Raw genomic sequence first — 27,029 nt, forward strand, 5'->3', positions numbered from 1 at the left:
GTGTCTGAGGTTTTGTGAGATGAAGGATGATAGGCTTTCCAGCACTTGTATTGGACTTGACTATTTGTATTTTACTTTATATATATTTTGTATTTGTAATTTGTATACCTGTAACTAGTTTAATTATTCGGTGTATTGGCCTATGCTGTGATGCCGTGTAAATAATTTAAATAAATAATAATAATAATATAATATGGAAAAAAAATCCTTTTCTTTCATTTTCTAATAAATAATGTGTATAGTGATACTGGTGATTTCCGTGATTTCGACTTGTCTTAACTATGCTTCCTCTGGTAGGAAGTGATCTGTGGATATAATTATGACGGGATATTTTTATTCAGAAGTTTATTCATTTCAATTTGCAGCGCACTCGGGCGGTAATTTAGTTATAGTACTTAGTTACTCGTAGTTTATCGAGTGCATATTTAATATTTTCAATATTATTATTAACTTATTTGTGGTATACCTAGTTTTTGTTTTGTTCTAATCATTTTTGTAAGTACCTACCTCGATCATTAACAAACAATCTAGAATTATTAGTACCTCTAATTACTAATTATTTAATGACAATTTACATGAGCCAAATCCCTATTCTTGTTCCCGAAGACGTACACGTGAAATGAAATATTGGACAGAGAATAACGAAGATCAAATTCATTACCTGTTATTACAATCAAAATACGCCTCTAGGTATGTAATGTATACCTACTTCCTGCCCTAGAGAATTAAGGCTAGGAGGAGGATTGCCGAAATTAAACTAAATTCTGTTTTTTTATTCTTCTAAAGATAAATAACTTAACAAAGAGTAATGATTAAAAAACACAACATGAATTCGATCTAGATAAAGTGCAAGACTAAAAAATTAAAAAAACTTTATGAAGACGGAAAAAAAATCCTAGGGATTCTATTCTTTTGACGTCTAGTATGTGTAGAGTAGTGAGTATCCTTTGTAGTAAACTGGATAACGCACACATTTGTCACACAAACACTTATTAACAAACACAAGCACAGGTGCCGCGACTAATTGGCGACTCAACTGCCTAACGACTCACTCTACCGCATCTGCTCCTACCCCATTCAAAAATTAACTTTATGCTGTTCTAATACAACGCAATTTCAGTTGTACAGTCTTATCACTTTACGGTGACTGTTTTGGTACATTGGAAAATGGACTTTTTGTTTTATAAGTAAAGTGCATTTTAGATTGAGTAGCGATTTGTTGTAGATGTCATAATGTGGTGGTAAATTGGAAGTCAACTTTCGAGTGGGTAAGGGAAAGTGGGATTTAGATTGTTTTCAGCAGCTCCTTAAAACATCTTAATAATTACCGTAAGCACTTTTAAGTAAAATCTTATCTAGCTCTCGTGATACCTTTTAAACTAAGATATCTAGAACACCTTATCTGACTTAAGGATGTAATGAAATGAAATGAAATGAAGGATGACTCACGTTAGACCGGGCCATGTCCGGGCCGGAGCTTCCGGCGCTTCATTTTCTATGGAAAGCATCACGTGATCACCTGTCATATCATAGAAAAGTAAGCGCCGGATGCTCCGGCCCGGACACGGCCCGGTCTAACGTGAGTCATCCTTTACTCTCTACTCGTAGGTACACATACATTTCGATAATTTTGATCTGTAAGATATGACTGTAGGTACTGTTGAGTACTCTTTGATAAATACCCATTTTTTATCTGAATAAGTAATCTACCCAGAAGAGAAATGAAGTACACAGTTTGCTACGATTTGTCCGTTCTCGGTCTGCACAAATAATCATACTTGCAAGCAAAATAAAATCTCTTCACAAAATCTCAAAAACGCAAAGATTAATAAAGGCCGAATTAAATTCCGGCGAAAAAGAAATGTTAAGTAACAAAAGCGAGGATTACACCGGATTATAAATATTTTCATTAATTGAGTGTTAATAATTGAGTTCTCATCACGTAGAAAAATCCCTGGGACCTGGGAGCGGAAATTGAAAAGTTGGCAGCATCCGGCCGGCGCGGCGGGAACTATCCTTGGTGGTGCTTGATGAGTTTTATTTCTTTTAAGCTTTTGGGATTAAATAAACTAGAGTATGACCAGGTCATACACATTTTTAGCGTTCCGCACCCAAAGGGTAAAAACGGGACCCTATTACTAAGACTCCGCTGTCCGTCCGTCTGTCTGTCACCAGGTTGCATCAGACTGATGATGTATTTCTGTTGCCGCTACAACAACAAATACTAAAAAGTACGGAACCCTCGGTGGGCGAGTTCGACGCGCACTTGTCCGGTTTTTTTTTCAACACTCGATCGCGTCTTTCCTGTAGACATCGCAAATTTAAGGGAACCTGAAGCAAATGTTTACGCGGCACCTTTACAGGCGGGATACATTTTTTCAGTACTTGAAACTCAAATCAGAAAAACGGAATATATATATGTATCAGAGTCGTTAACTTTCATTGTATTGTCCACAGAAGTGACCTATTTCTAAATGAGTTTAACCCGGCCGTCAGAACAGTTTAGAGGCGTTTTTAGTGGGTTAGAATTATAGTGATGTCGGTCACCATGGTGGTCAAAGGAGTTATATAGTTTAGATTAATATTGTAAGAATTGGTACCTCTATTCTATTCTATTGGTTTTTTTTTTGTATAGAAAAACCGTATATCATAGTCAGTATTCTTAACCATCTGAATTTATTCCGTACCCAAAGAGATAAATTTTTACTTTCCGACCATTAGTATTCTTTTATAATTTAATACTTTTAATATATATTTTTTCATATTCAAAGAAGTTGGATTTTGATAATATCTAGTGGTGGGACTAATCAGATTTGAGTGAGTTCCCTGTTCAACATTCAATTAAGAGTTTGAAGTTTCTTAAATCACATTGATTAGGTATGAGGGGCTTTAACTAGCTTAGATGACCCCGTACCAAGTTAAAATTAGTTATTAATGTCGTTAAGTTATGGTAAGTACTTATCGCTTGCATTGAATATATTTGGGTATAGGTAATCAATCACAATTTTAAAATCTACTTGAAGCAACTTTAGAACTTACATATTTTGGAAGCCTAACTGTACAGATATGATAGTCATATTATATGGCAGTCTGTTACAGTCTCGCAATCGCGTGGTGTTAAAAGTGACACTTATTTTATCACGTGGATAAAGCTTGCCATGACCGTTAGCGATTCAACATAGGTACAAGAATAATTTGAATTTGTTTTGTATTAAAATCGCACGAAACAAAACATACACAATTCTGTTTCATTTAATAATGGTTTAAATTTCATTGTAGGTAGGTAATTAGTATTATTAGATTTAGGACCGTGGGATGCTAGAGGTTAATAAGCTCGCTGATACCTCTGGGTTGCGGAAGGGATATCGCAGCCCAGTACCACAGGGCGGACACGGTATACATCAAAAATCACTTGCGTTTCTATGTGTGAACTGCACGTCTGCACACGCGACATGCGTCATTGTGTGAGTAAGTTACTTAAAAACAGTACTGAGCGATCGGCAAAAGGTCGTCAATCTGCTGTCGCGGGGCGAGGTAATTCGAATCGGGGCGGGGCGGTGCATGGCCGTTCTGAATGATAATACTATAACTTATTCAGTGGCAGTACATCGAGCTCAGTATACACCAGTGAAAGAGTTAAGTAAACGTTTCGCAGCTCATCGCGCGATGTGATTGCTAACCGCCCGACTCCGAGCCAAATTGCTTTATGCATTTTTAAACGATCCGCTTAGCCGCGTTTTTACCTACGCTTTTAAAAACCTCCCATCCAGCAATTCGTTAATAGATTTTAAAAATTAACAATATCCAAATTAGCTACGCTGGCTGTCATTTTCGACGGCCGTAATTAAATAAGGCCGTCGAGTAACGCAGTTATGTTCTCTTTGATCGCAAAAAAGCTGCTGGGACTAATCAAAAGTGACATGATCCTTATTGAGTTAGAGGACGTAACTCGTTTAAAGCGACATTGGCGCGACTCAAAAACTATTTTATGAATAATAGATGACGCCAGCGGCGACCAATCCCAAGGGAGCCCCGCCCATCCCCCGCCACCCCGCGCCACCCCGTCTCGTCTGCCTTCTATTCATTAGCACATTACCACCCCTCGCGCGAGGGGTTACCGTAAGAAACTGATTTTTTTTGAATTAGGAACTTTTGGGGCGTTTTTAGCGGACAGTTTGCGCTAAACTGTTTTAGTGGTAGGTTCCTATGTATACTATTTAAAATGAAGCAGTTTTTGTATGACTCCTTTGAATGATTTTAAACTATTTTTGAATAGTGCACTAATTTTATATAAAAGGCAAAATGTTAGCTCTAGCCTTCTATGAAGATGGAGCAGTAATATATACAAGTTAGAGGATGTGGATCTGACTGAAAAGGAACCGAACGGTGGACTAAATCGATACGTTTGAAATAATTCTAATTTTGAAATAGTTTGTTATTCCTATTTTTTTTTTTTGGTTTGGTACTTTAAGTAAATGAAGTAAATTATTTTTGCAATTATAATAATCAGAGGGTTTCATATTTTTTTAAGCGCATAAAGCACTTATCTTTTCATTTCCATATTTATATTTTATGTAATTTTAAAAACCGCAAATGAATAAAGTGCAACATAAATAAAATATTCATTAATTCATTGCAGTATCGACGACAATAACTGCAAATCCGATTAACCGCTTTTAAATTTAAAATTTCGAATCAATTAAAACCGTAACCGAATTCCAAATTTAATAATACAGATTCATTAGCCGTCCATCGATACTGGTATCGAGTTAGCGATGAAAATCGAGTTGTAAAATCGGTATAAGACAAGAGGTTAGAGTAATGGAGTTTGTGGGGACTGGAGGAGGAACTTAGTTAGGAGTTTGCCGACCGATAAGTGGACTAATCGGACCTGACCTACGAGTATGTTGGTGTGGTGGCGTGTGCCGCTAATAAAATGGGATATTTATGGAGCGAGTTGCAAATTTTTATGTGTTGTACAATCTTTTAAAGAATTGCCTATTTTTCGACAGATACTGAGACGTACTTGAGCGTTTTCCAAAAAAAATAGGTACTGAAAACCTGTTTCTTACAATTATGGACTTTCTTGGGGTCATTCTACTAAGAATCGTCAGCATTCTCTATTCTACCATTAAAAAATAAAATGGCCGTTCCATTATGTCACGAATTAGTGTGAAAATTTTCACTTTTTGTCACAAATTTCCATACAATTTTTTGGGACTTTTTATAGCATCATGATTAAATATGCTAGTCATTCTGAGTTGGAGGAATCCAAAAGTATCAGGATCAGTGAGATTCAGGTATTCAATATTTTGAAAAATGCTCACCTACGTTCAGTCGTCGGTCGTCGGGAAGTCGTGGCAACAGACCAGGAGTTGTTGAAGCTTGACCATAGGAGGTACTAGAATAGTACAATTATTCGGAAACTTGTAATGCCATAAAATCTATTAATGCCCAGTGTTGATTTTAGTCTCCTCTTATGATAATTACAAGGGTGTGAGGCTGTGAAACGGTATTCCAAGGCAGATAAAGTCTGTACGGAAAGAGAAGTCGTAGAATGTATGGACTCCCTTACGTTCCACGACTCTTCTGTTTCCGCACAGGTTCTAGCAGGTGTTTCGTCGGCAGCCTCGGTGAGCATTGGTAGCAGAAGACGGGCCTGTAGTGTTACCGTGTACTTACAAGGGTGTGAGGCGGTGAAGGGGTACTCCAGGGCGGACAGTCTGTGTTGGTGCGGCGGCAGGCTCGGCGGGCAGTGGTAGCAGAAGACGGGTCAGTAGTGGTACCGTATACTTGCAAGGGTGCTAGGCGGTGAAGGGGTACTCCAGGGCGGGCAGTCTGTGTTGGTGCGGCGGCAGGCACGGCGGGCAGTGGTAGCAGAAGACGGGCCAGTAGTGGTACCGTGTACTTACAAGGGTGCGAGGCGGTGAAGGGGTACTCCAGGGCGGGCAGTCTGTGTTGGTGCGGCGGCAGGCTCGGCGGGCAGTGGTAGCAGAAGACGGGCCAGTAGTGGTACCGTATACTTGCAAGGGTGCTAGGCGGTGAAGGGGTACTCCAGGGCGGGCAGTCTGTGTTGGTGCGGCGGCAGGCACGGCGGGCAGTGGTAGCAGAAGACGGGCCAGTAGTGGTACCGTGTACTTACAAGGGTGCGAGGCGGTGAAGGGGTACTCCAGGGCGGGCAGTCTGTGTTGGTGCGGCGGCAGGCTCGGCGGGCAATGGTAGCAGAAGAGACCTCGGCCGCCGCCACCGCCGCTCGCCAGCTGGACCAAAACAGCCAAATTAATATAGAGGTAAACAAAAGCGTGAGTAGTCTTAAGACATCTCAAAGTTTGTATCATACATTTTTAGAAAATAGTGTATTTGTGATGCCAAGTCCTTGCTTAACAAGTCTACTGCTCACTCTGTGGGTCCAGAAGTCTCACATGCGCGTTATGCCCACTTTTAAAAACCTATTCACTCCATTTTTTAACAACCCCATCCTTTTAATCCCTCCAGAAAACAAATGAACTTTTTCCAGTAAATACTTGTTAATTTAAATGTTTGTAAAATAAATATATCTTCGAAAAGAAAAAAGATCGAAATATGATCCTTGATTTTTCTTAGATTATTGGACATGTACCTTTCAAAAGTGGCTCCCTTTTATTCATTATTTACATAATTAGGCTCAAAACGTATTGAATTGAATAAACTTATATATTTTCAGAATGATGTCCATAGTATTGGTTAAAACACCTACAATCTTAACCTAGTGTAAATCTTATATAATTGTAAAGAAATAAATGTCACAAATGTATACATCACCAAATACGATCATTAAAATGCGTAGTGACAGAGATTTGCGAGGCCAGCATTCACTATCATTGTTCTTTTAACAATTACCACCATTAAAATCGCAATTAAATCTATCATAATACAACACTAAACACACCGTTTAAAACCGCATACCTATTTCCCCACAACATAGCACCAGATTAATATTCAATCAAAGCGCTCGCTTAATCTATGATTATGACGCCGAACACAATTACAGTGCGCGCGCACAAGAATAAAGATCTATAGATCTTTAAGCCGTGATCCACATCGCGCCCTGTAATCGGCGGGCTCGTTTCTATGGTAATGCGGGATAGTGTTAGATTCGTGATCGTGGTCTAGATGGCTTGATTTTTAGCTTTGTCGCTTTCCAGTGGTTAGTGTAAACACAACACGGATATGGCGTTGTTATAGGGCAAGTGGTACCACTTTCTCGTTTGCCATTAAATTGCTGATGGGATAAAGACGGGCCATTTTATTTTAAAGTTGTACAATACATTTTTTTTACTAGTTACAGTCTGGCAAAAAAGAGTAGAAATTAAAAAGTGGCAACACTATAGTATCGTCCCTTTCAAATCAATCTAAGAATAACGGGATGACACAACAGTGTTGCCACTTTTTAAATTTTACTTTTTTTTGTCAGACTGTATTTTCTAGTTAGAATCGCGAGATCTTGCATTCCTAATGAGAGATAAAAACGTGTCTCAATATTTTTATTATTATTCCATGACTATTTTTCATACTTTGTATGACGGTATGAATGGACGAATCGAAAAGTGTATGGAAAGTTTAGGACATTTTTTTCTCCTATTAGAATCAAAACGGCTCGTGATTCCAAAATAAAAATCCGTGATAAAAAAATCCAAAACTAAGTGTAGTTAGTGTACAAACTTTATATTAAATAACCCAGATATACCTAATAAATATATAGGTACTTAATTTATTAACAAGCGATTATCAACTGATATAAAAAAATATATAATCACCAATGGTTACTAAAAAAAATTGATTTAAAGTTCGCCTTTTCCCGGAAATGATACGGGATACAATACAAACAAAAAGTAAAAGCATGCATAGGTAATAAATACGCAAGAAAATATAACGGGTTAGCACTGATTCTATTTCGCGGTTTTTGTAATATTTTTGTTTTAATTAATGAAAGAAGGATAAAAACGGGACCCTATAGACCGTTGTCTGTCTGTCTGTCTGTCCGTCCGTCTGTCACCAGGCTGTATCTCATGAACCGTGATAGCTAGACAGTTGAAATTTTCACAGATGATGTATTTCTGTTGCCGCTATAACAACAAATACTAAAAACAGAATAAAATAAATATTTAAGTGGGGCTCCTATACAACACACGTGATTTTTTTGTGTAATGGTGCGGAACCCTTCGTGCGCGAGTCTGACTCGCACTTGGCCGGTTTTTTTATATATTTTCCTTAAATAGATTTAAAAGCGTGGACATAGCTATAAAACAAATACCTACACATTGATAATGTGTACACTGTTAAACCCCAAATTTTTTATTCTCAACAAAGAAAAGCGATAATATAGATCACATTGAACTTCATAGTTTTGTGAATCAAAAATATTAACGATGCATTATCGATAACTCGTAAATTTTAATGTTTTAATGTTTAGGTTTACATATATTATTTTAACCACGTAAGGCCCCATGTGCATTACAATGCACACCCTGTTTCAATCTAAGTCGAACCTTTTAAAAACTAAATTAAGGTAGCATTTCTTTTGTTTCATTGTTTTCTAAAGCAAACGAAAGTCAACTACAGTGGCAACTTTCAGTCAACTTCTTTACTACTACTACTAAGTCTACTGTGCAACAAGGTTCAAATTAAAAACAGGGAAACTTTGTATGGTGGGCCTTACGAGGATAAAAATTCTCTGTGAAAAGTCCACAATAGGGAATATTACTGCAATGTTCTGCCGCCAGAGTGCAGCACTAGTGCACATGCTAAATCATAGAGTAACATACATACTGCCTTAAACAGTTTTTTGACAAGTCTTCACTATGACATTGATGCATCAAGGCGGTTTGTTTACAGGTGGCCTACCGCGAAACGCGAAAATCTAAATTTCGTTATCTGCCTCTCTAATCTCTCTATCGATCGAATATGTGTAATATTCCCTATTTAGAGTATTTGTGCCATTTTCAACCAAAAGGGTACTTATTGTCGGTTGTCTATAAGACGGTATTTACATATAGCTTCAATTTAGAATCAACCTTATCGACAACCGACAATGTGGTACCTTTTGCTTGAAAACGTCACATTTAGTACCTACCGTAAATCCACCCAACTATAGTCTAGGAGTACAATGGTCAACATGTTCAATTCGTAGGGACCCTAAGTAATTAAATTAATTAAGTATAATTAAATCAATATTCTGTTTTTTTTCTGGGTTATGTCTTCTATTTATACAAATATTTTTCCATGGAACAACGATTTTCAAATAAAAGTCACACCTCAACGAAGATATTCGAGTTAAGTTTGGACCATAGTTTAAGAGCTTTTGGACAGTTTGGACCATACATAGTAGTAGTCATGGAGACTATAGTAGCAGTAGTAGTAGTAATCACTTTATTGTAAAATAAAACTATGAAAACGGATTATATCGCGTATATTGAATTTATAATACATCCCGACGTTTCGAACTCTTTACAGCGTTCGTGGTCAACGGGTGACTGAGGAAAAATTACAAAATGCAAAAATACCCACATACTAAAATAATGAACAATCATAGACTACAAACTTTAAGGCTGGTTGTACATGCAAAATCGGTTCATAAGGCTAGTTATACACTATAATTATTTTTCAAGTAAAGATATATATATATACGCGATATAATCCGTTTTCATAGTTTTATTTCATGAGTAACTATCGCGGTAACCGAAGACACTTTATTGTACACAACACAGGTTTACAAAAATAAAATTACAGTAATGGAAGTACAAAGGCGAACTTATCCCTATAAGGAACCTTCGAGTAGATGAGTGGAAAACTATAACCAGGTCAGATAGACAAACTTACAGGATGTATAAACTAATATTTAAAAAAGTAAACTACTTAACATATTGTCTACTCATAAAATAAAGAAATAACATATTATAGATTAAAATACATAAAATACATACTAACCAGACCATAGTTGGGTGGTTTTACGGTAATTTATAATGAGTCAATGTTGAGACTGAGACTGTTTCTGCCTAAATAAATAAAAATGCACCATCTAGCGCATGCAACACCTACGAGTTGCATACTAGTAAGTGCGCATACGGTGCAACGGATTCAGTCGCTGCAGCAGCAATTTACTCATCGAAATTAATTGATTTATGCGCTCCGTGTCCTTTGCCCGTCGGGGGGAGTTTATGTAACCGGTCGGCATATCGCAATAGTTATATATTAGATCAGTCTATTCAAGTCCTGATCGTCATCCTATCATTTTAGCGATACGAAGAGAAAAAACTGACTAGATAGACATATAATTTTTATTCTCTCAGTGAAAGATACAACGTAAAGGAAAAAACAATTGATTAAAGACATAAGCAGACAACAGGCGGTATCGTTAAAGAGCAATCTCTTCCTGAGAAAGTTTGGGTAGCGGAAACAGAGAAACCAAATTATATCCTCTTTCTCACTATTGATCAGTGGTTTCTCAATATATATGCACTAAACACAATAGATACCTATATACAGGGTGACATTAAATTGGTGATACAAAACACTTGATTGTGGCTCAGTTAATGCCCAATAGTATACTACAGTAACTCCGTTGTTAAAATTAGCTGTATTTAATTATCGCTAATTTTCTAATAAAACAAATAATTAAAGTCCCGAAGTGTGGTTACCCCACGTTAAATACCTAACTGTCATACCTGTCACTCGATGTTTTCAATGTAAGTTAATAATTATCGATATCACCATTAGTGACACTCGTGTAACTAAAGCCCAGTCTAGACGGACGGGAGAATTATGGTGACATTTAAGTGCTCTAAATTAAAAGATAATGCCCCTAAACGCGCCTACTGGCGTCACAAATCTCCATTGTATCGGTCATAATCTTACAATCGAAGAAAAGGGGAATCGGCGGGCAAAATTGGCGTTTGCATCCACACCACCTGATTTGATTAGACAATTTAATCAGAGTAGCACAAAACTGTTCCCGTCTGGACTGGCCTTAAGCTGTTTAGTCTTATGTACCCTGATACATTTATGGTAATAATAAGCGAATCAATTTAAATTAAATTATTTATTAATGTACGTAATCTACCGAATGTAACAGAATCTTAAAATACCAACGTTTCAATAAGTAGTGTGCACCTACTTTACCTAAACGTATTTTAAGATGTGTGCAAAATGCCCACCGCCTTCCTGGACACGAAGTCTAATTCATATGATTGATTTTGAGTCTGCATTGGCTTTCACAGAATTGAACACCTCAATTATCTTTTGGCGAAGTTCATAGACGGTATTTGATTCCCGTGCGTACACTCTCCTTTTAATTTCGCCCCGCAAAGGATGTCGAGTCGGCCATGCGAAGATTGGGACTTCGAGACGGCTTTGCGACTGGGCCGTTTCGTCCAATCCATCTGTCAGGGAACTCTTGCTCCAAATGATTTCGCACACTTAGAGCAAACTGCGCTGGTGCACCATCTTGCCGGAAATGAGGATTCTCCAAATTTTTCTCCGGCACTTCTTGTAGCAAAATCGTCAACACGTTTCTCGAGAATAATTTTATCTTAAATTTTATTGTAAAACCGAAATCTTGCATAAAATCTTATTTTCTTTGACAAGTGACAAGTACTAATCAAAACACGTTTACATCATAAACTGTGGCAGGTGATTGATAACCAAAGAGGAAAATGTTCATTTGAAATACTTTAACCTTTTCTTTGTTAGGATAACCATGTGAAGCCTAAAAAAACGGGATAAAATAAAAAAAAATAACAAATTACTTTTGATTATTTTTAAAGCATCAGACTTAATTGAGGGGCTTAGTTTAGGGAAGATGTATGTAAAACATTGATTTTGTATCACCAATTTAATGTAGATAGGCAAATCAATACACAATGATAATCACAAACTTTCAGGCATATTTAAAGTTAGTAATCAGTAGAAATCAGTTTGAATTCCTCTGTAGCTACATTTATAATGTTTAAATAGTTCAACACTCACGTCATACCCAAACAGTACAATCAAGCCAGCAATCTCAGACAATTTGGTTAACATTCTTTCAGTGACATAACTTCGTTTGCCAGAGGAAAATGGCAATGAAATTCAATTGCAATGGCCCACGTGTTGGCGAGCATAAATGACATTAATGGAGCAATAGAGCTAAGCGATGCGCGGGCGACGCTCTGACGTCAGCGCGCGCAGGGTTGTCACAGGCGGAAACAAAATACTTGTATTTATATAAAGGCTAACCCTTTTACAGGCATAGGTAGTACGATTCATAGACCACATAACGTGTCAATTTAATTTCAACCTTAGCAATCCGATTAAAGGTTTAAATTAGATTGGTCTTTCGGGGAATATGGCTCTTCTTCAAATTAATCACCAAAACGTAACTACTCATTTGGAATATGTTTGGATTTTATAGGAAAACCTTTTAGATTAGTACAACCTGGAAAAGAGTTAAAATAAAATAGAACGTCTGCAATAGCTGCGAAAAATCTTTCGCACATGCTGCAGTATCAGTGTCATTCGAAAGAACTTCATATTGTTTTTCTTGACATTTTAATATACCCTATTGTATATGATGAATAATTTACATCATAACCTCTATACAACCCACAACACCTCTGCACTCTGTCAATAGTAATATAATAAAGAATCTAAAGAATATCGTTCGTTTTAACCCTGTCTTAATCAGGCTTGATAGATACGACAAACGGCCCTTCTTTGTTGACTAAGACTGACATTCGATTGTCATTTTTGAACTGTCTGGCTGATAAAGGGTTAGAATGGAGTTGCAATACTTGCAATGTATTCTGAATGTTTTTGTTTTTAAGAACAATTTAAGCTTTTAATTTAAGGTATGTATTTTTAAACTTCAAAATCTATGAAAAGCACGGCCTCAATACGATTCTAGATATTTCGGGCAAATAAACTCCTTAAACTATATACTTATGGATCGATATAAAATGCTCTGTGTTTTGAATGCAAAGTTCAGCGAAAAACTTTCACATTCATAATATTGGTAATTTGCAATGGCGATTTTATTTTGCCTATGCTCGTTCTATGCGCTGAGTGTAACCATCGCGTTGTATTGGCTCGTCCTGTCGGCGCGTGGGGTCGACATAATCCCATTTATCACATTATCGCGTTACCGCCTTACTGTCTGTTATCACCGGCATTATTGCTTGTTACGTGTTCAATGTCAGTGCAAAAGTATTTCTTTTTAATAGCTTCTAAATCGATGTGGTTGCTTTAATTCGTTAAAGAGTTCCTTTGGCTAGCTTCCGACCGTGTGCAGTAGCATAATATGCAGAAGAGGTCATCAAGTTTGACAGCCAAAACAGAGGCCCTACCGCGAAAAACGAAAATCGAAATTTCATTATCTGCCTCTTAATATGCGAATGCGATAGAGAAGCGGATAACGAAATTTCGATTTTCGTTTTTTTGCGGTAAGCCTTCTGGTAAACTATCTTCGGTTGTAACTTCGGTTGTGAACCAAAGTTACCGCAAAATATTTGGGGCCGTAAACGATGTTTTCGTCTCGTCTTCTACTATAACTATTTGGTGTGCACTTATGAAAAACGACTGTACGAAAAATGTATTTGCGATATTTCACATTTTATTTTTACTTTCTAGGTTCACATACCTACTTACGGGTTAGTAACATATTTGACAGCTCACTTTAAGAAAAATCAATTTGCAATGGGGAAGGTGACGATCAATTAACTTTCTATGGCATCATCTAATTCCATACAAAAAACGTGCCATCGTCGAGAGCCCCATTTACTACATGTTTTAACTGATCTTAGTCAACGTCCATATTAAATACCATCGTTGCGAGCGCCATGTACGATTATATTTTACGGCTCTGTCCCATTTTTACGGTTCCGTACCCAAAGGGTAAAAACGGAACCCTATTACTAAGACTCCGCTGTCCGTCTGTCTGTCACCAGGCTGTATCTCATGAACCGTGATAGCTAGACAGTTGAAATTTTCACAGATGATGTATTTCTGTTGCCGCTATAACGACTAAAAAGTACGGAACCCTCGGTGCACTAGTCCGACTCGGACTTGGCCGGTTTTTTATTTATAAACTGTAGTTCCGTATTACAACGTCCTGTGCTATTCAGTAACTATCATTTAATCCGTGACGTGGGGCTCATAATCCCATTTATTTATTATTACTCGCCGCATCCTCGTGCGCCAACCTTGACACGTTTGTCTTGACAGGTATTGACAGTGATTGTAATGTCGTTAATCGATTACCGACTCAGTTTGACTAACGGGAATAGGACTGCTTAAGATTGGCAGTATTCTTCTGTGTCACTCAATATGGATTAAATATGTCAGTGTCAAAAATGACGTGTCTTCAAACAAAAACGTCATTTTTGACACTGACATCTAATCCATATCGTTTCTAGAACTAGAACGTATATCTTATTGTTCAAATTGGCCTGATAGTTTAGTGTTGAGAGCACCAGCGCCTCACAGAGTTTAACTCTTAGCTCAACATGAAGGAATTCGCGTATTTTCAAAACTTTCAATTGGTAGAAGGAGTTGCGTATTGTATTTTGCACATGTGTTTCATAGCGAAGTTCGCCATCAATGACGACTCCCAGATTATACGAGCTTCCTGGACACGTTCTAAGGGTTCATTGTTTATACGTACTAAGATGTTAGATTTAGATATGTTATCAATTTTATTTATAGGCCCTAGAATAATATATTGTCGGATTTAAATGGAGTGAGTTTGAGTGTGACCAATTAGATAGGTACGAGCTCCAAATCCTCATTGAGCTTATTAATTTGATTGACGCAGTTTATGCTGTTGAAATCAATATAAATTCGAAGATCATCGGCATTTATATGGAATTTGGAGTGCATATTACACTAGTTGAATCAACTGCAGTATAAGATAAACAATAATGGGCCCAAAATTGAGCCCTGAGGCACTTCTCTAGAGACCGTGCTTATTTCGGACGCTATGCTCTTACCATTAGCTCCAGGGATTTCAACTAACTGTTTTCTATTGGTTAGATAACTCGCGAACCATTTTACAGTGCCTTTGTCAAAACCGTAATACCTGAGCTTATATAGTTGGTCAAGCAAATCTTGTCACTAGAAAAAGGCGCGAAATTCAAATTTTCTATTGGATGATATCCCTTCGCGCCTACATTTTTTTAAATTTGCCGACTGTTCCTACTGACAAGTTTTGCTTGACCAGCTATAGAAAGCAGTAACTAGACTGAAATTTTGCCCCCTCTTGATATAGGTATATGGGCATTTTTCATATTTAATATAAAAAAAATAACAATGTGTCTGGGTTAGCGTTGTTCATGGCTATTCCAAATTTCAAATCGATAGATTTAGTAGTTCTCGAGATATTTAGCGATAAGACGGACGGACAGAGTCGCACCATAAGGGTTCCTTTTGTACCTTTTTGGTACGGAACCCAAAGAATACGATTTTGCTCTCCAGATACAAGGGAGATTACATGCAAAACGAGACCTTGAAACCTTCTTTTTTTAATTAATCTACCATTTGTGACTTACGTCAAACCTAAAAAACTGATTATGCTCCATAAATAGGCCCTTTATTTATAAAGTACCTCAATGTGCGAAACAAAACACCTGCGATATGAATAGCCGAGAAGGACATTCTTGTTAGGAGGGTGGTTAAATCTCACACATCCAGCCACTTACCTCATTATAAGGTCTGTAGGTCTTTTGCACCATAAACAACGTAATTCAATTGGAGTAAAAACAAAAGCCGCATTTTTTGGCATCAAGTGAAATTGTCGGTGACGCTGCAAAGGATCTTTTATCGGGCAGCGACGGGGTTCGTGTGAGAACTGATTTTATCTGTTCTTTAAATTATTGAAAAGAATTAGTTTACCTGCTTTAACTCACTTAGGCCCTCTTGCACCATTCCACTAACCCGAGTTAACCGGTTTAACCTGGAGTTACCATGGTTACCAGTATTATTTGACACTGGGTTAACGGTTTAACCGCTTAACCCCGGGTTAGGGGGATGGTGCAAGTGGGCCTTAGCAATCGAATTTATTTACCTAGATGTATTTACTTTAAATTCGTTATATCAGAGACAATAAGAGTTAGAGGCTCTAACTCGTTAAATCGTTGCAGAGTTATCTTGGTCTAACAGCGCAGACTGTGCAAGTGTTATTTACACGTCATAATTTCATAGAAGTTTGACGCTTAACATAACGTAGTTTTAAAGATCTAAGCAAACATAGTGACAGACAGACAGCAGGAAGCAACTTTGTTTTATACTACATCAAATAAATAAATAAAGTTGAGTGCTATTGTAGATATGTCTTTCTAGCTGTAGATTATAATTCTCTTGCGAAAAATTAAAAACTAAATTTCACCCCATACAAAAAGCTCCACTCCGTCACATTTTTTGGGGACAAAAAACAAGACAACGAAAATAATTTTGACACAAATCAAAAATTTTGATAATAATATCTAATTAGAAAATTAGTTCTCAAAAAGTTGTACAATGTAACACATTTGTGCAAGTGGTATCAAAAAACTAACTAAACGAATTAAGAAAGACATATTAGAATTCACTATCATATAAAAACTAGCCGAACGCGATCCGAAACTGCAATATTGTAAATTTCGCGCCAAAAGGTTCGGCAGTTTTTTGGCCGAAGCCGAACCTTGGGCTAAAACATGATTTTTATGCCGAAACCGAAACCAAAACTTCGGTCGAACACAAATTTTCAGTTAGTAGGTACTTCATACGATAAAAAGCAACATCAACTTATAAACTGATGAAAATAATTAATTAAATCTAAACATTTCGCGTAACGAGCGCAGCTCAGGTACAACATTAATTAGACATTAACTGAAATTAATCCAATTCATTAATGAGTCGTCAAATTAAGCGATACAAACGCGATTGCGCGCCAAATTGTGTTTGCTCTCGTTTTTGAACGAAAACTGTTTGCCTGTCTATTCGCCAAGTATTTTTCATCCACTCTGAGCGAGTCTCTAGTTTAACTTATATCTGGGAATCGTAAGAACTGAACGTTTTCGGAGGTCATCTAACACTGGGTAGTCTGTGCCGAAGTGTGTAAAAGGTATGATTAATAAACTGTTTGCTGAGCTAACACGGGAATATTGGCGGATAGGTACAAATACCTGTAAATATTCGTATAGCTAATATACCAATTTTATAGAACGACAGCAATTAATTTTTTTAAATATTTATTTCAATTAATTTAGGATTAGATTAGATTACTTCTGCTGACATCTACTAACGCGCAGACTTGAGCTAAGAGAGCCCAATAAATTCTTGCCATTACTAGACAAAGGTCTCCCCCAAAGACGTTTACCTACATGCCTACGAAATTCATATTCTGCTTTTTAGGGTTCCGTACCCGAAAGGGACCTATTACTAAGACTCCGCTGTCCGTCTGTCTGTCACCAGGCTGTATCTCATGAAGCGTTATAGTTGAAATTTTCACAGATGATGTAATTCTGTTGCCGCTACAACAACAAATACTAAAAAGTACGGAACCCTCGGTGGGCGAGTCCGACTCGCACTTGTCCGGTTTTTTTACATTTTCATCATCACTGCACGATTTTCAGCGTCCCCGCATGTTATCATTAGCGACATCTGGCTTATTCTAGCCATTGTGATAGTCTACTCCCGTAGCACGGTGTTATTTTTATCACCTGTCACCATGCCTGTCACGCTCTAACAAGTATGTAAGTGCGAAAGTGACGGGCATAGTGACAAGCGATAAAAATGGAACCATGCTGCGACCGCAGGAAACAGGCCTTGCCTACTGAGTCACAAGAACCTTAGTCGCCGCCATACAATTGAAGTTACGCTTTCTTTTTAAAACGACAAACGTGAAATAACATGAAATTGAGCGTAACCTCGATTATATATGGGAGTGGCTTATAAGTGGGGGGTTTGTGACTCTTAATAGGTACTAGTATTGAAGTGATATCCAACTACATATTTCATTTTGTCACCAGAGCAATTCTCGTCTCGTACCACAATGACGCATGCCCGGCCAGATCAATTTGGACGCGAAACATAATTAATTTATCTGGCAAGCGACTTAATGAGTTCAATTATCCTCCGTTGTATCGAATTTCGACACGTTACTGCCTTGACCTCGTATCTTTCGTTGATCTTAAATACTAAAATGAACTCTGTGTTTTACGCGTTAAGGTTGATTTTATAAATCTCGGTGGAAGTAAATAGGATGTTAAGAAAGTTTTTAGACGATTTGCTTTGCCATAGCAGTGAACGGCGAGTTTGGCTATTTCATTATGAAGGTTGAATTAGTTCGTGCAAGTTATTAATCAAAATATAGGAATTACGAAATTTTGAATAATTTATGCAAAAGCTTGTGAACGGAATATCATTTAATTTTCAGGTATCTACCTAAAGGAAATTATCATTGTAACAAAATCAGACGAGACTAATTATGTTTTAATTTCCCCCTGTGGTTCGAAGTCAAATGGCTCTTTAGATGCTAAGTAAAAATATATCAAAGATTGAAACATCACCGAAAGATTATTTAGAGTAGGTTGCTTATTAGCGATCTCTTCTACCTAGATAATCCTGTGCTTGAGCTGCACCACGCTTTAGTTAGAAAACCAGAAAATGTAAGATCGTGTCAGAATATCATTGGAGAAACGAAAGCCGTCAAACTCCGATGGCTCGGGCACGTAGTCCGGATGGGTGACAACCGTGCAGTCTGGAGGGCGTACTCTGGAGTACCAAATGACCAAACCCCGTCTGGACGTCCTATTAAGTACTGCTGGGCTGGAGAGCCAAAGAGCAAAAAGACCTTAGCGAACTCGGCGCTGTCGTTTAGACAAAAACGGCTTTTGACAGAGAAGCAAAAGCTTTGGTGTCAGACGCCAACATTCACTTCGGGTCGTCGCGCGCGGTACTAGGTATTGTTTCTATAATATATATATGGGTCTGTATAAAATAAAGAATTTATATTTATGGTTTCTACGCTACGTGCTATGACGTATTAGGTATTATAGGATTTATAGGTATATTGAACCACAATTAAAATTGGGTCTATCGCGAATTTATTTTGTTACATTTATTTACCGACGTTTCGACACAGGTTTCACTGGTGGTGGTGGTGGTAAATAAAGGTAACAAAATAAATTCGCGATAGACCCGATTTTAAATGTGATATGTGTTCAAAACGCGAAAGTTTAAAATATTGGTCCAAAGGCAGCTTGCCAGTAACTACAGTTGTGTAGGCATTAGGTTAAACATAAGCGAAAGTTCATAACGTCACTGTGTCACAGTGTACATTGCACCGCATAATATGTAAATTCATTGTTATCAATTGAAACAAATTATTTTACGATTCAACAATACGATTCAGCCCGCTTGTTTCTAAACAATCAATAATATTTAATCACGACGGTATCGGAGTTTTATAAATGGTAATGGAGATCAATTGAACGTTTAAATTAACTGTTAATAACGGGTTACTTGGGGCAGTGCGATGAAAAAAAACATATTGAATTACAAAACAGAAATATGAGCCACAGAGGAATTATTTATTTATTTAAATTTTATTGCACAAAATATATACAACAATGTACAAATGGCGGACTTGGGGAACGTTTTCCTTTATTCCTTTATTATGATTCACAATTGAAAATTTATTACATGAATGCTGCAATTCATACAACATTATTTTAACTTGTGCGCTAGTCAGTAACCAAAATACAAAAGTAATTGAGCTACGCATACCTTCGCCGCAAACCTTACCGTAGTTACCGTACTCTAGCCATCAATCTAAACGACTTAAACGACAATCTTTCCCATACCATACACGTCCTTTTACACAACCCCTTACATCTCAAGAGTCATGTGCTTGTAAGGTTCACCGATCCAAGAAAATTCGACTCATCGTAAAACCAATTTAAAGCATAATCAATACTTTGAAAAAGTTTTGAGCCTAGAAGCCACCCCACACTAGCGTCTTTTGAGTATCGGCGTCTACTCAGTGCTATAGAAAATGGCGTCGCTGCGCAGTTGCGCCAACATTGCTTCGAGGCGGTCGAGCATCAGCCATAGATTTGACTAGACGCCGACGGGCCGACGCTCAAAACCTAGAAGCCTAGGCCTAAAAAGCCTAGGCTCAAACCTTTTTCAAAGTATTATGCTTTGAACTGGTTTTACGATAAGTCGAATCTTCTAGGTTCGGTGAACCTAACAAGCACATGACTGAGATGTAGGGGTTCAAAATGCGCTAGTGTGAGGTTACACTTATACTAGTTAGCCAGAGGCGAATGCGTGGTACAGGATTGGAAGAGCAATACGAACCGTCGAGATCAATTACGAACAATTACTAGGTACGAGACGCGGCGCAATTGAGCGTTATTTCTATTGAATAAACTTCGCATGCTGACCCTATTAATTCTACAATATTATATTGTGGCGTTCAGTATCAGGGGAATTGGGTTTTGTAATAAGTTAGTATCCGAACGTAGATTTCACGAAGAATAAAGTTTCAGTCATACTATAAATAATATGTAAAAAGTGCGAGTCGGACTCGCCCACCGAGGGTTCCGTACTTTTTAGTATTAATTGTTATAGCGGCAACAGAAATACATCATCTGTGAAAATTTCAATTGTCTAGCTATCACGGTTCATGAGACAGACAGACAGGCAGACAGAAGGACAGTGGAGTCTTAGTAATAGGGTCCCGTTTTTACCCTTTGGGTACGGAACCCTAAAAATCTTATCAATACTAAGAAATTTATTTCTTATTATCAGTCAGTTTATGATCTATGATTATGATTACTTAGTATGTATCACATAATATGTCGCTCATGAATAACTGGCCATAATGTACAAAATATAGCCAGTCCAATTGCATAGAATCAGAATGTATTTATGCCCAAACATTGAATACATAATTATGTAAATGTCTGTTCATTAGGTAGGTATTTACCTACACTACACACAATTTTCACACTACACCTAAGCCCTATTCTGCACATGCATATTAACGACACGCAAACAACTCAATTTGCTGCCGCTATAGTATTCACAAAAGGCTATAGCGCCCCTAGTTTCGAAGCTTGCATATAATTGGTATGCGATGAGGCTATTCCTGAAGCGTGCGATACCAATTGCTATACTTAAATAAATTCATCCACTTGCCTTTACTAAGTTGCTATACCTAAGTGAATTCATTTAGGTATAGCAACTAAAGGGGCAAGTGGAATACAGCTATTAGTAGAGTCGTCGGACCACGCTATAAGTTTCATGCCAAGTGCTACATCAAGCATAGAGCTTATAGTATGCAATGACAAGTTTGTGCAGTTAGCGTGTTCAGTCTAGCTAGAATAATATTGTGAAATTATTGACTTAGGCTGGCGGAGTAACCAAAGCTATTGGCTCAACTAAATCAGGTGGATGGACATTGGACCATCCCGTTTATCATGCAGAAGCAAGAAGCTACTGATTAAGGTGTACATCTGGAGTATAGCCCTTTATGGAAGTGAAACGTGGACAATGACCCTAAGAGATAGAAAGAGAATGGAAGCATTTGAAATGTGGTGCTGGAGGCGAATGGAAGGCATTAGTTGGAGAGACAGGATAACGAATGAGGAGGTGCTAAGAAGAGTGAGTGAAAGAAGAGCTATTCTGAACACTATTGCAAATAGACGCGGGAAAATGATTGGAAACTTAATACGACACGACTACTTCTTTAAAACTATCCTGGAGGGGCGGATAGAAAGGAAGCGGGGTAGAGGAAAACCCAGACGCAGCTTTTTAGATCAAGTGAAAGAAAAAGTAGGGGTCGTGTCGTATCAAAAAGTCAAAGAGCTGGCGCGGGATAGGGAAAGCTGGAAGATACTCCACCGACAAGAGAATAACTCTTAAGTTAATGATGATGATGATGGACATTGGACACGACACGCAAGAAACGCGCAATTTCTTCATTTAACTGCAAATTGTATTAATATGGACATTTGCAGAACCAGAGGTATTGCAAGTGCGTGACAATGCACCTTTAAGGTGGAGTGGCAGGCCTTTAAGGTGGAGTGGCCGGCCTTTAAGATGGAGTGGCAGGCCTTTAAGGTGGAGTGGCAAGCCTTTAAGATGGAGTGGCAGGGCTTTAAGGTGGAGTGGCAGGCCTTTAAGGTGGAGTGGCAGGCCTTTAAGATGGAGTGGCAGGGCTTTAAGGTGGAGTGGCAGGCCTTTAAGATGGAGTGGCAGGGCTTTAAGGTGGAGTGGCAGGCCTTTAAGGTTTTTTCCTGAAGGAGTACGCTCTTTTCCTGGAGGTGTGAATGGCGTATCGGTCTGGAAATACTGCGGGCGACACCGTTCACCGTTACAGCGTTTTCACATTGTCCGATCCGATATCGGATGTCGGAAGGAAGTAAAATGTAAGAAGATATTTGTGTTCTCTATGCATTTAATAAATTATTATTACTAAAAAATTATAAATAACCCAAATAAGTGGACTTAATGCCAATGGCACTCTCCTCTTGTCATAGGCGCCTTCCGACATCCGATATCGGAAAGGCGCTTCCGATAAATTCAGCCGTGTCGGAGGCCCCCGTCAGCTGTCGGACCGATAATTTTTTTTTGTTATACCACGTCGGTGACAATCAAGCATACGGCCCGCCTGATGGTAAGCAGTTACCGTAGCCTATGGACGCCTGCAACACCGGAGATATTACACGCGCGTTGCCGACCCTAACACTTCTCTCCCTCGTTGAGCTCTGGCAACCTTACCGGCAGGAACACAACACTATGAGTAGGGTCTAGTGTTATTTGGCTGCGGTTTTCTGTAAGGTGGAGGTACTTCCCCAGTTGGGCTCTGCTCTAGATCTGGAATGACATCCGCTGTCCTGTGCCCTACCACACAAAGCGAGATGTCATTCACAGTGCCTATACCTCTCTTTTGGACGTAGTTTAAGGACATATCCGGGTCCGGACGCAGTTTAAGGACATACCCGGGTCAGAAATATTTGTTTGTGTGCGTATGTGTAGGCATAATGCTTGTTGTAATATGCGTGACCGCTAAGGACGGCGCCCGGGCGTGCCCCCGCGGCTTGACTACGGGGATGTAGGAACCTACATCCGATATCGGATAGAACAATGTGAAAATGCTCTTAGGCAGGATACAGGCAGGATGATTTACATAATTCACATATCCAGAATAGCCCCCTCACTTCATCAGGCGGATCGAGTTAGCGAACGCGGAGGCTTTTAATATCAACTTTAAACTGGCTTTACATAATAAGTCTACGGAGTTATGTTACTTCCGGTAATTAAATTGATCGTGCTTAGAGTTTGTTAGTTTGGCGATTCCAACTAGACGGTTACGTTCTGTCTGTACATACCTAATGTCTTTAATTTACATTTAAGAAAGGGCTTAAAGTCATGAAATTAGAAAGAAACAAAAGATATGGCGCGCCGCGCGAAACTTGCGATGGAAGCGGAAGATGGCCGTCAAGCGAGTTTTTACCTGTTGCCTCAATTACTCTTAACGTATAGGCAGGCGTGGCTCACTTCGCGATTTCGTCGCGTCGCTACCATGCGCTATAGTAGTTGCCGCGCACCGCTACGGAACGGACGCCTTTTCGCGCTTGCGCCACCTTGCGGTCATATCTGTCGTAATAGACGCGTTTTGTTAGAGAGTGAACCTTCTGTACTTAGTACTATATTTGCAAGGACAGACTAACCAAAACCAGGGAACAGTGTAAAATGGCGCATTGCGTTTAGTTAAGGGGGCATCCATTAATCACGTCATATGACGGGGGAGGGGTCTGAAAAAAATCGCGATTGTTCACCGTGGGGGGAGGGGGGGTCTAAGGAAATATGACGTGTAATTTTTTCTTAAACTGGGCCAAGCCTAAAAGTGTAATAAACAATAGTAGTACATATTACGTTTCGCCATTTAGCGTATTTAACGTTAACAATGTGTTGGTGAAAATCGTTTTTTAGACTCTAAAACGCTTTGTACGATAATTAGTAACTATTTTAACTGCCATTTTTTGTTTTTACATACCTATCATGTACCTACTAGCGCAACTTTTAATTATTTTTTAACCTAAAAGTTATAATTATACTGGCGAAACCTTTTGGACCAGTGTTTCAAAACGTCTTGATTTCAAACCACGCTCAAGGTAGTAATTTATTTTTATTTTTCCCTAAATCGAAAACATCATAATATTTTTTTATTACTAGAATATCTAATCATAATCATAATAATTATATTCCTTCTACTTTGTCTGCTATCATTATCACACAGACACGCACCTTACGCTGCGTCTTACGTAAGCGAACAACTATCGAACTCGGCGGGCCCACAGCGTTCGCGTTCGCAGCGAGATCGCCCACGTAGGACACTTGTATAGGTATCAAAGGATTGATTCACCCCGCGCCGCATCGCTTCGCTTTCGCGTGTTGTTCGCCTACGTAGTACGCTGCACAAGTTTTTTGAATAAGGGGGCAGACGTCCGCACATTTTTTTATTATTATTATTATTTATTAAGAAACAAACAGTCTTATAAAACAGATGAGTTTATAAAGTAACATTTTTCTAGTAATAGACCTGTGGTAAGTAGTAAGAGGGCGATAGAGAGTACTCTCTCCAGGCGGGTGTTATGCCTGGGGACCGAAGTCCACTGAGAGTTAGTCAGAAGGAGTATATATAGTAAGTGACATTTGAAACTTCGTAACCGCGATGTAGGCTTCTAGCTAATTGCGTTCTAGCTCCCTAACGCCATCTGTTCGATGACGTCGACAGTGGCAGCTAGAGGAGACGCCACATCAGCCCCCCTTTGAGCGGAGGGGTCAGCGACGATGTATGAAGCGTGCAGCGAAACCAGGTGTGTGCTCGAGCCAGTGTGGCGAGCGAAGATGCTCAGAGTCACAGGCGAGCGGAGCTGCTCAGAGCCAGTGTGACGAGCGCAGTTGCTCAGAGCCAGAGCGGCGAGCGGAGAGAGAGAGAGTGAGAGAAGTTGAGTGCCAGGCATGAATATGTACAAGATAATTACAGGGTATATACATATGTACAGAACTGTACAGAGGCATGCAAGGTGGCACACAGAGAGGAAACTGTTTTTGCTGCGAGGCGGCGTCATCAGGATCTTGAGGTCTTCATAGCTGTCCAATGTCGGAAGGTCACCAATGTAGTAGGTGTAGAGAGTGGGCAATAGAGAGTACTCTCTCCAGGCGGGTGTTATGCCTGGGGACCGAAGTCCACTGAGAGTTAGTCAGAAGGAGTATATATAGTAAGTGACATTTGAAACTTCGTAACCGCGATGTAGGCTTCTAGCTAATTGCGTTCTAGCTCCCTAACGCCATCTGTTCGATGACGTCGACAGTGGCAGCTAGAGGAGACGCCACAGACCTATAGTTTCCTATATGTAAACGAATATTAATAAAAACTTATTACTAAGTACAAATGACATGCATATTGTACATATATTAAGAAGACATATATTAAAATTATTAAGAAGAAGATGGCAACAATTTAGTACGTTTTTTTTTACTATTTCATGCCGCACCACATGTGTGACGACATATATGATGAAATCTTAAATTTAGAATCGGGTATTTTTATCTTAAAGAAGCATAAGCTAATTTCTTAAACAATCTCAATGAGCTGCTAAATATGTCCATGTTTTGGCAATTTTTATTGTATAACCTACATGTGCGTTTAATGTATGAGTGCTGCGCATGTTTAGTTCTGCTGCTTTTGATGCTAAATAACATTTTATTGCGACAACTACGTTCTGTTCTGCGGGGTACGCGTAAATCTATATTTTGCAAAAGTTCAGGGACATCTACTAAATTATTGAAAATTTTGAATAAGAAAATTAAATCGGTACAGGAGCGCCTTAAGGAAAGAGATTCAAGATTGTATCTGGCTAAGGAGGTGGCGTATTTTAACTAATACTACAGCGGCCAGATTTGGGCCAGATGGCCTAAAACACTATTCGATGTGACTGTACAGTATACTACCGACAAGTGGTATCGTTTTGTCGGTAGACTCTACTGAGTCCGAAATAAGAACTTGTCACTTTCTAAGAGTGTGGGGGGGATAACTGTGACGTCACAAAATCGGCAGTACAAAGTTTTTAATCTTTTTCTTTTAAACATACCATGTGGGGTACCAAATGAAAGAGCATTGTGAGTAGATTACAAATATATAACATAGTCTAACATTTTCACTAGTTGGTCTAACAAATGATTAGAAAATGATCAAAAATTTCACAATTCAGAGTTGACTTTGAACTGGCCTGAATATCCTCTACGAGTATATTATATCTAAAAATAATTAATTAATAAGTACTATAAATACACGTGAGTAAAACAATAAAATTATATAATGCAAATAAATGTGTGTAGGTACCTACCTACTTGTGGTAGTGGCGCCATCATGATCACATTTCAATGCTGCAAATCGAGCAGTAATTGAAGTTTATTAGGTTACTTTACTGCCGATTGAGACTGTGACGTTCAAATTAATTGACTGGAATGTAATATTCTATATATGAACCGTACAATAAACATACGACTGCGGCTGACTAAGAAAAAGGTTGGGGTTCAAAAAAAACGGGAAAATCGGCATGGACAATTGGACATCACAAAAGTTATTTAAATAGCGTAATACACGATTATGACAAACAAATACAAATAGGTTGGACTGGAGAGATTCGCTTGACCAGGTTAAGGCCCACCCGCGGCTGTAGTGCCTCAGATGATGATGATGATGATAAATTTCAAGCTACCTGTATCATATTCGGCTTGATTCGTACTTTAAGATTCGTCAAAAATTTGCTAAACATACAATATGGATCGGATACGTCAGTGTCAAAATATGGTCAAAAGTGACGTTTACATCCACGGCATCACTGCTACATTTTAGGTGTTTTCTTTTTCTGCCGCTTGCCGGGGATGCTCACAAATTAATTTGTGTAAGTCCAGTGAACTGTATTCTTATGCGTTTGGATGACGCGTTCCAGGGTCCA

General features: G+C 38.6%; 1 protein-coding gene across 1 annotated transcript in view; it reads right to left on the reverse strand.

Annotated features, from left to right (window-relative positions):
* Positions 1–27,029, reverse strand: part of LOC134746924 (dorsal root ganglia homeobox protein) — a 95,825-nt gene that overhangs the window by 66,097 nt on the left and 2,699 nt on the right. The window contains exon 3 of the mRNA XM_063681495.1: positions 6,143–6,260. Coding sequence (XP_063537565.1) covers positions 6,143–6,260 — 118 coding nt within the window. The remainder of the gene's footprint in view (positions 1–6,142; positions 6,261–27,029) is intronic.

This window comes from Cydia strobilella, chromosome 13 (genome assembly GCF_947568885.1).
Source record: "Cydia strobilella chromosome 13, ilCydStro3.1, whole genome shotgun sequence".
NCBI classification, from domain to species: Eukaryota; Metazoa; Arthropoda; class Insecta; order Lepidoptera; family Tortricidae; genus Cydia; species Cydia strobilella.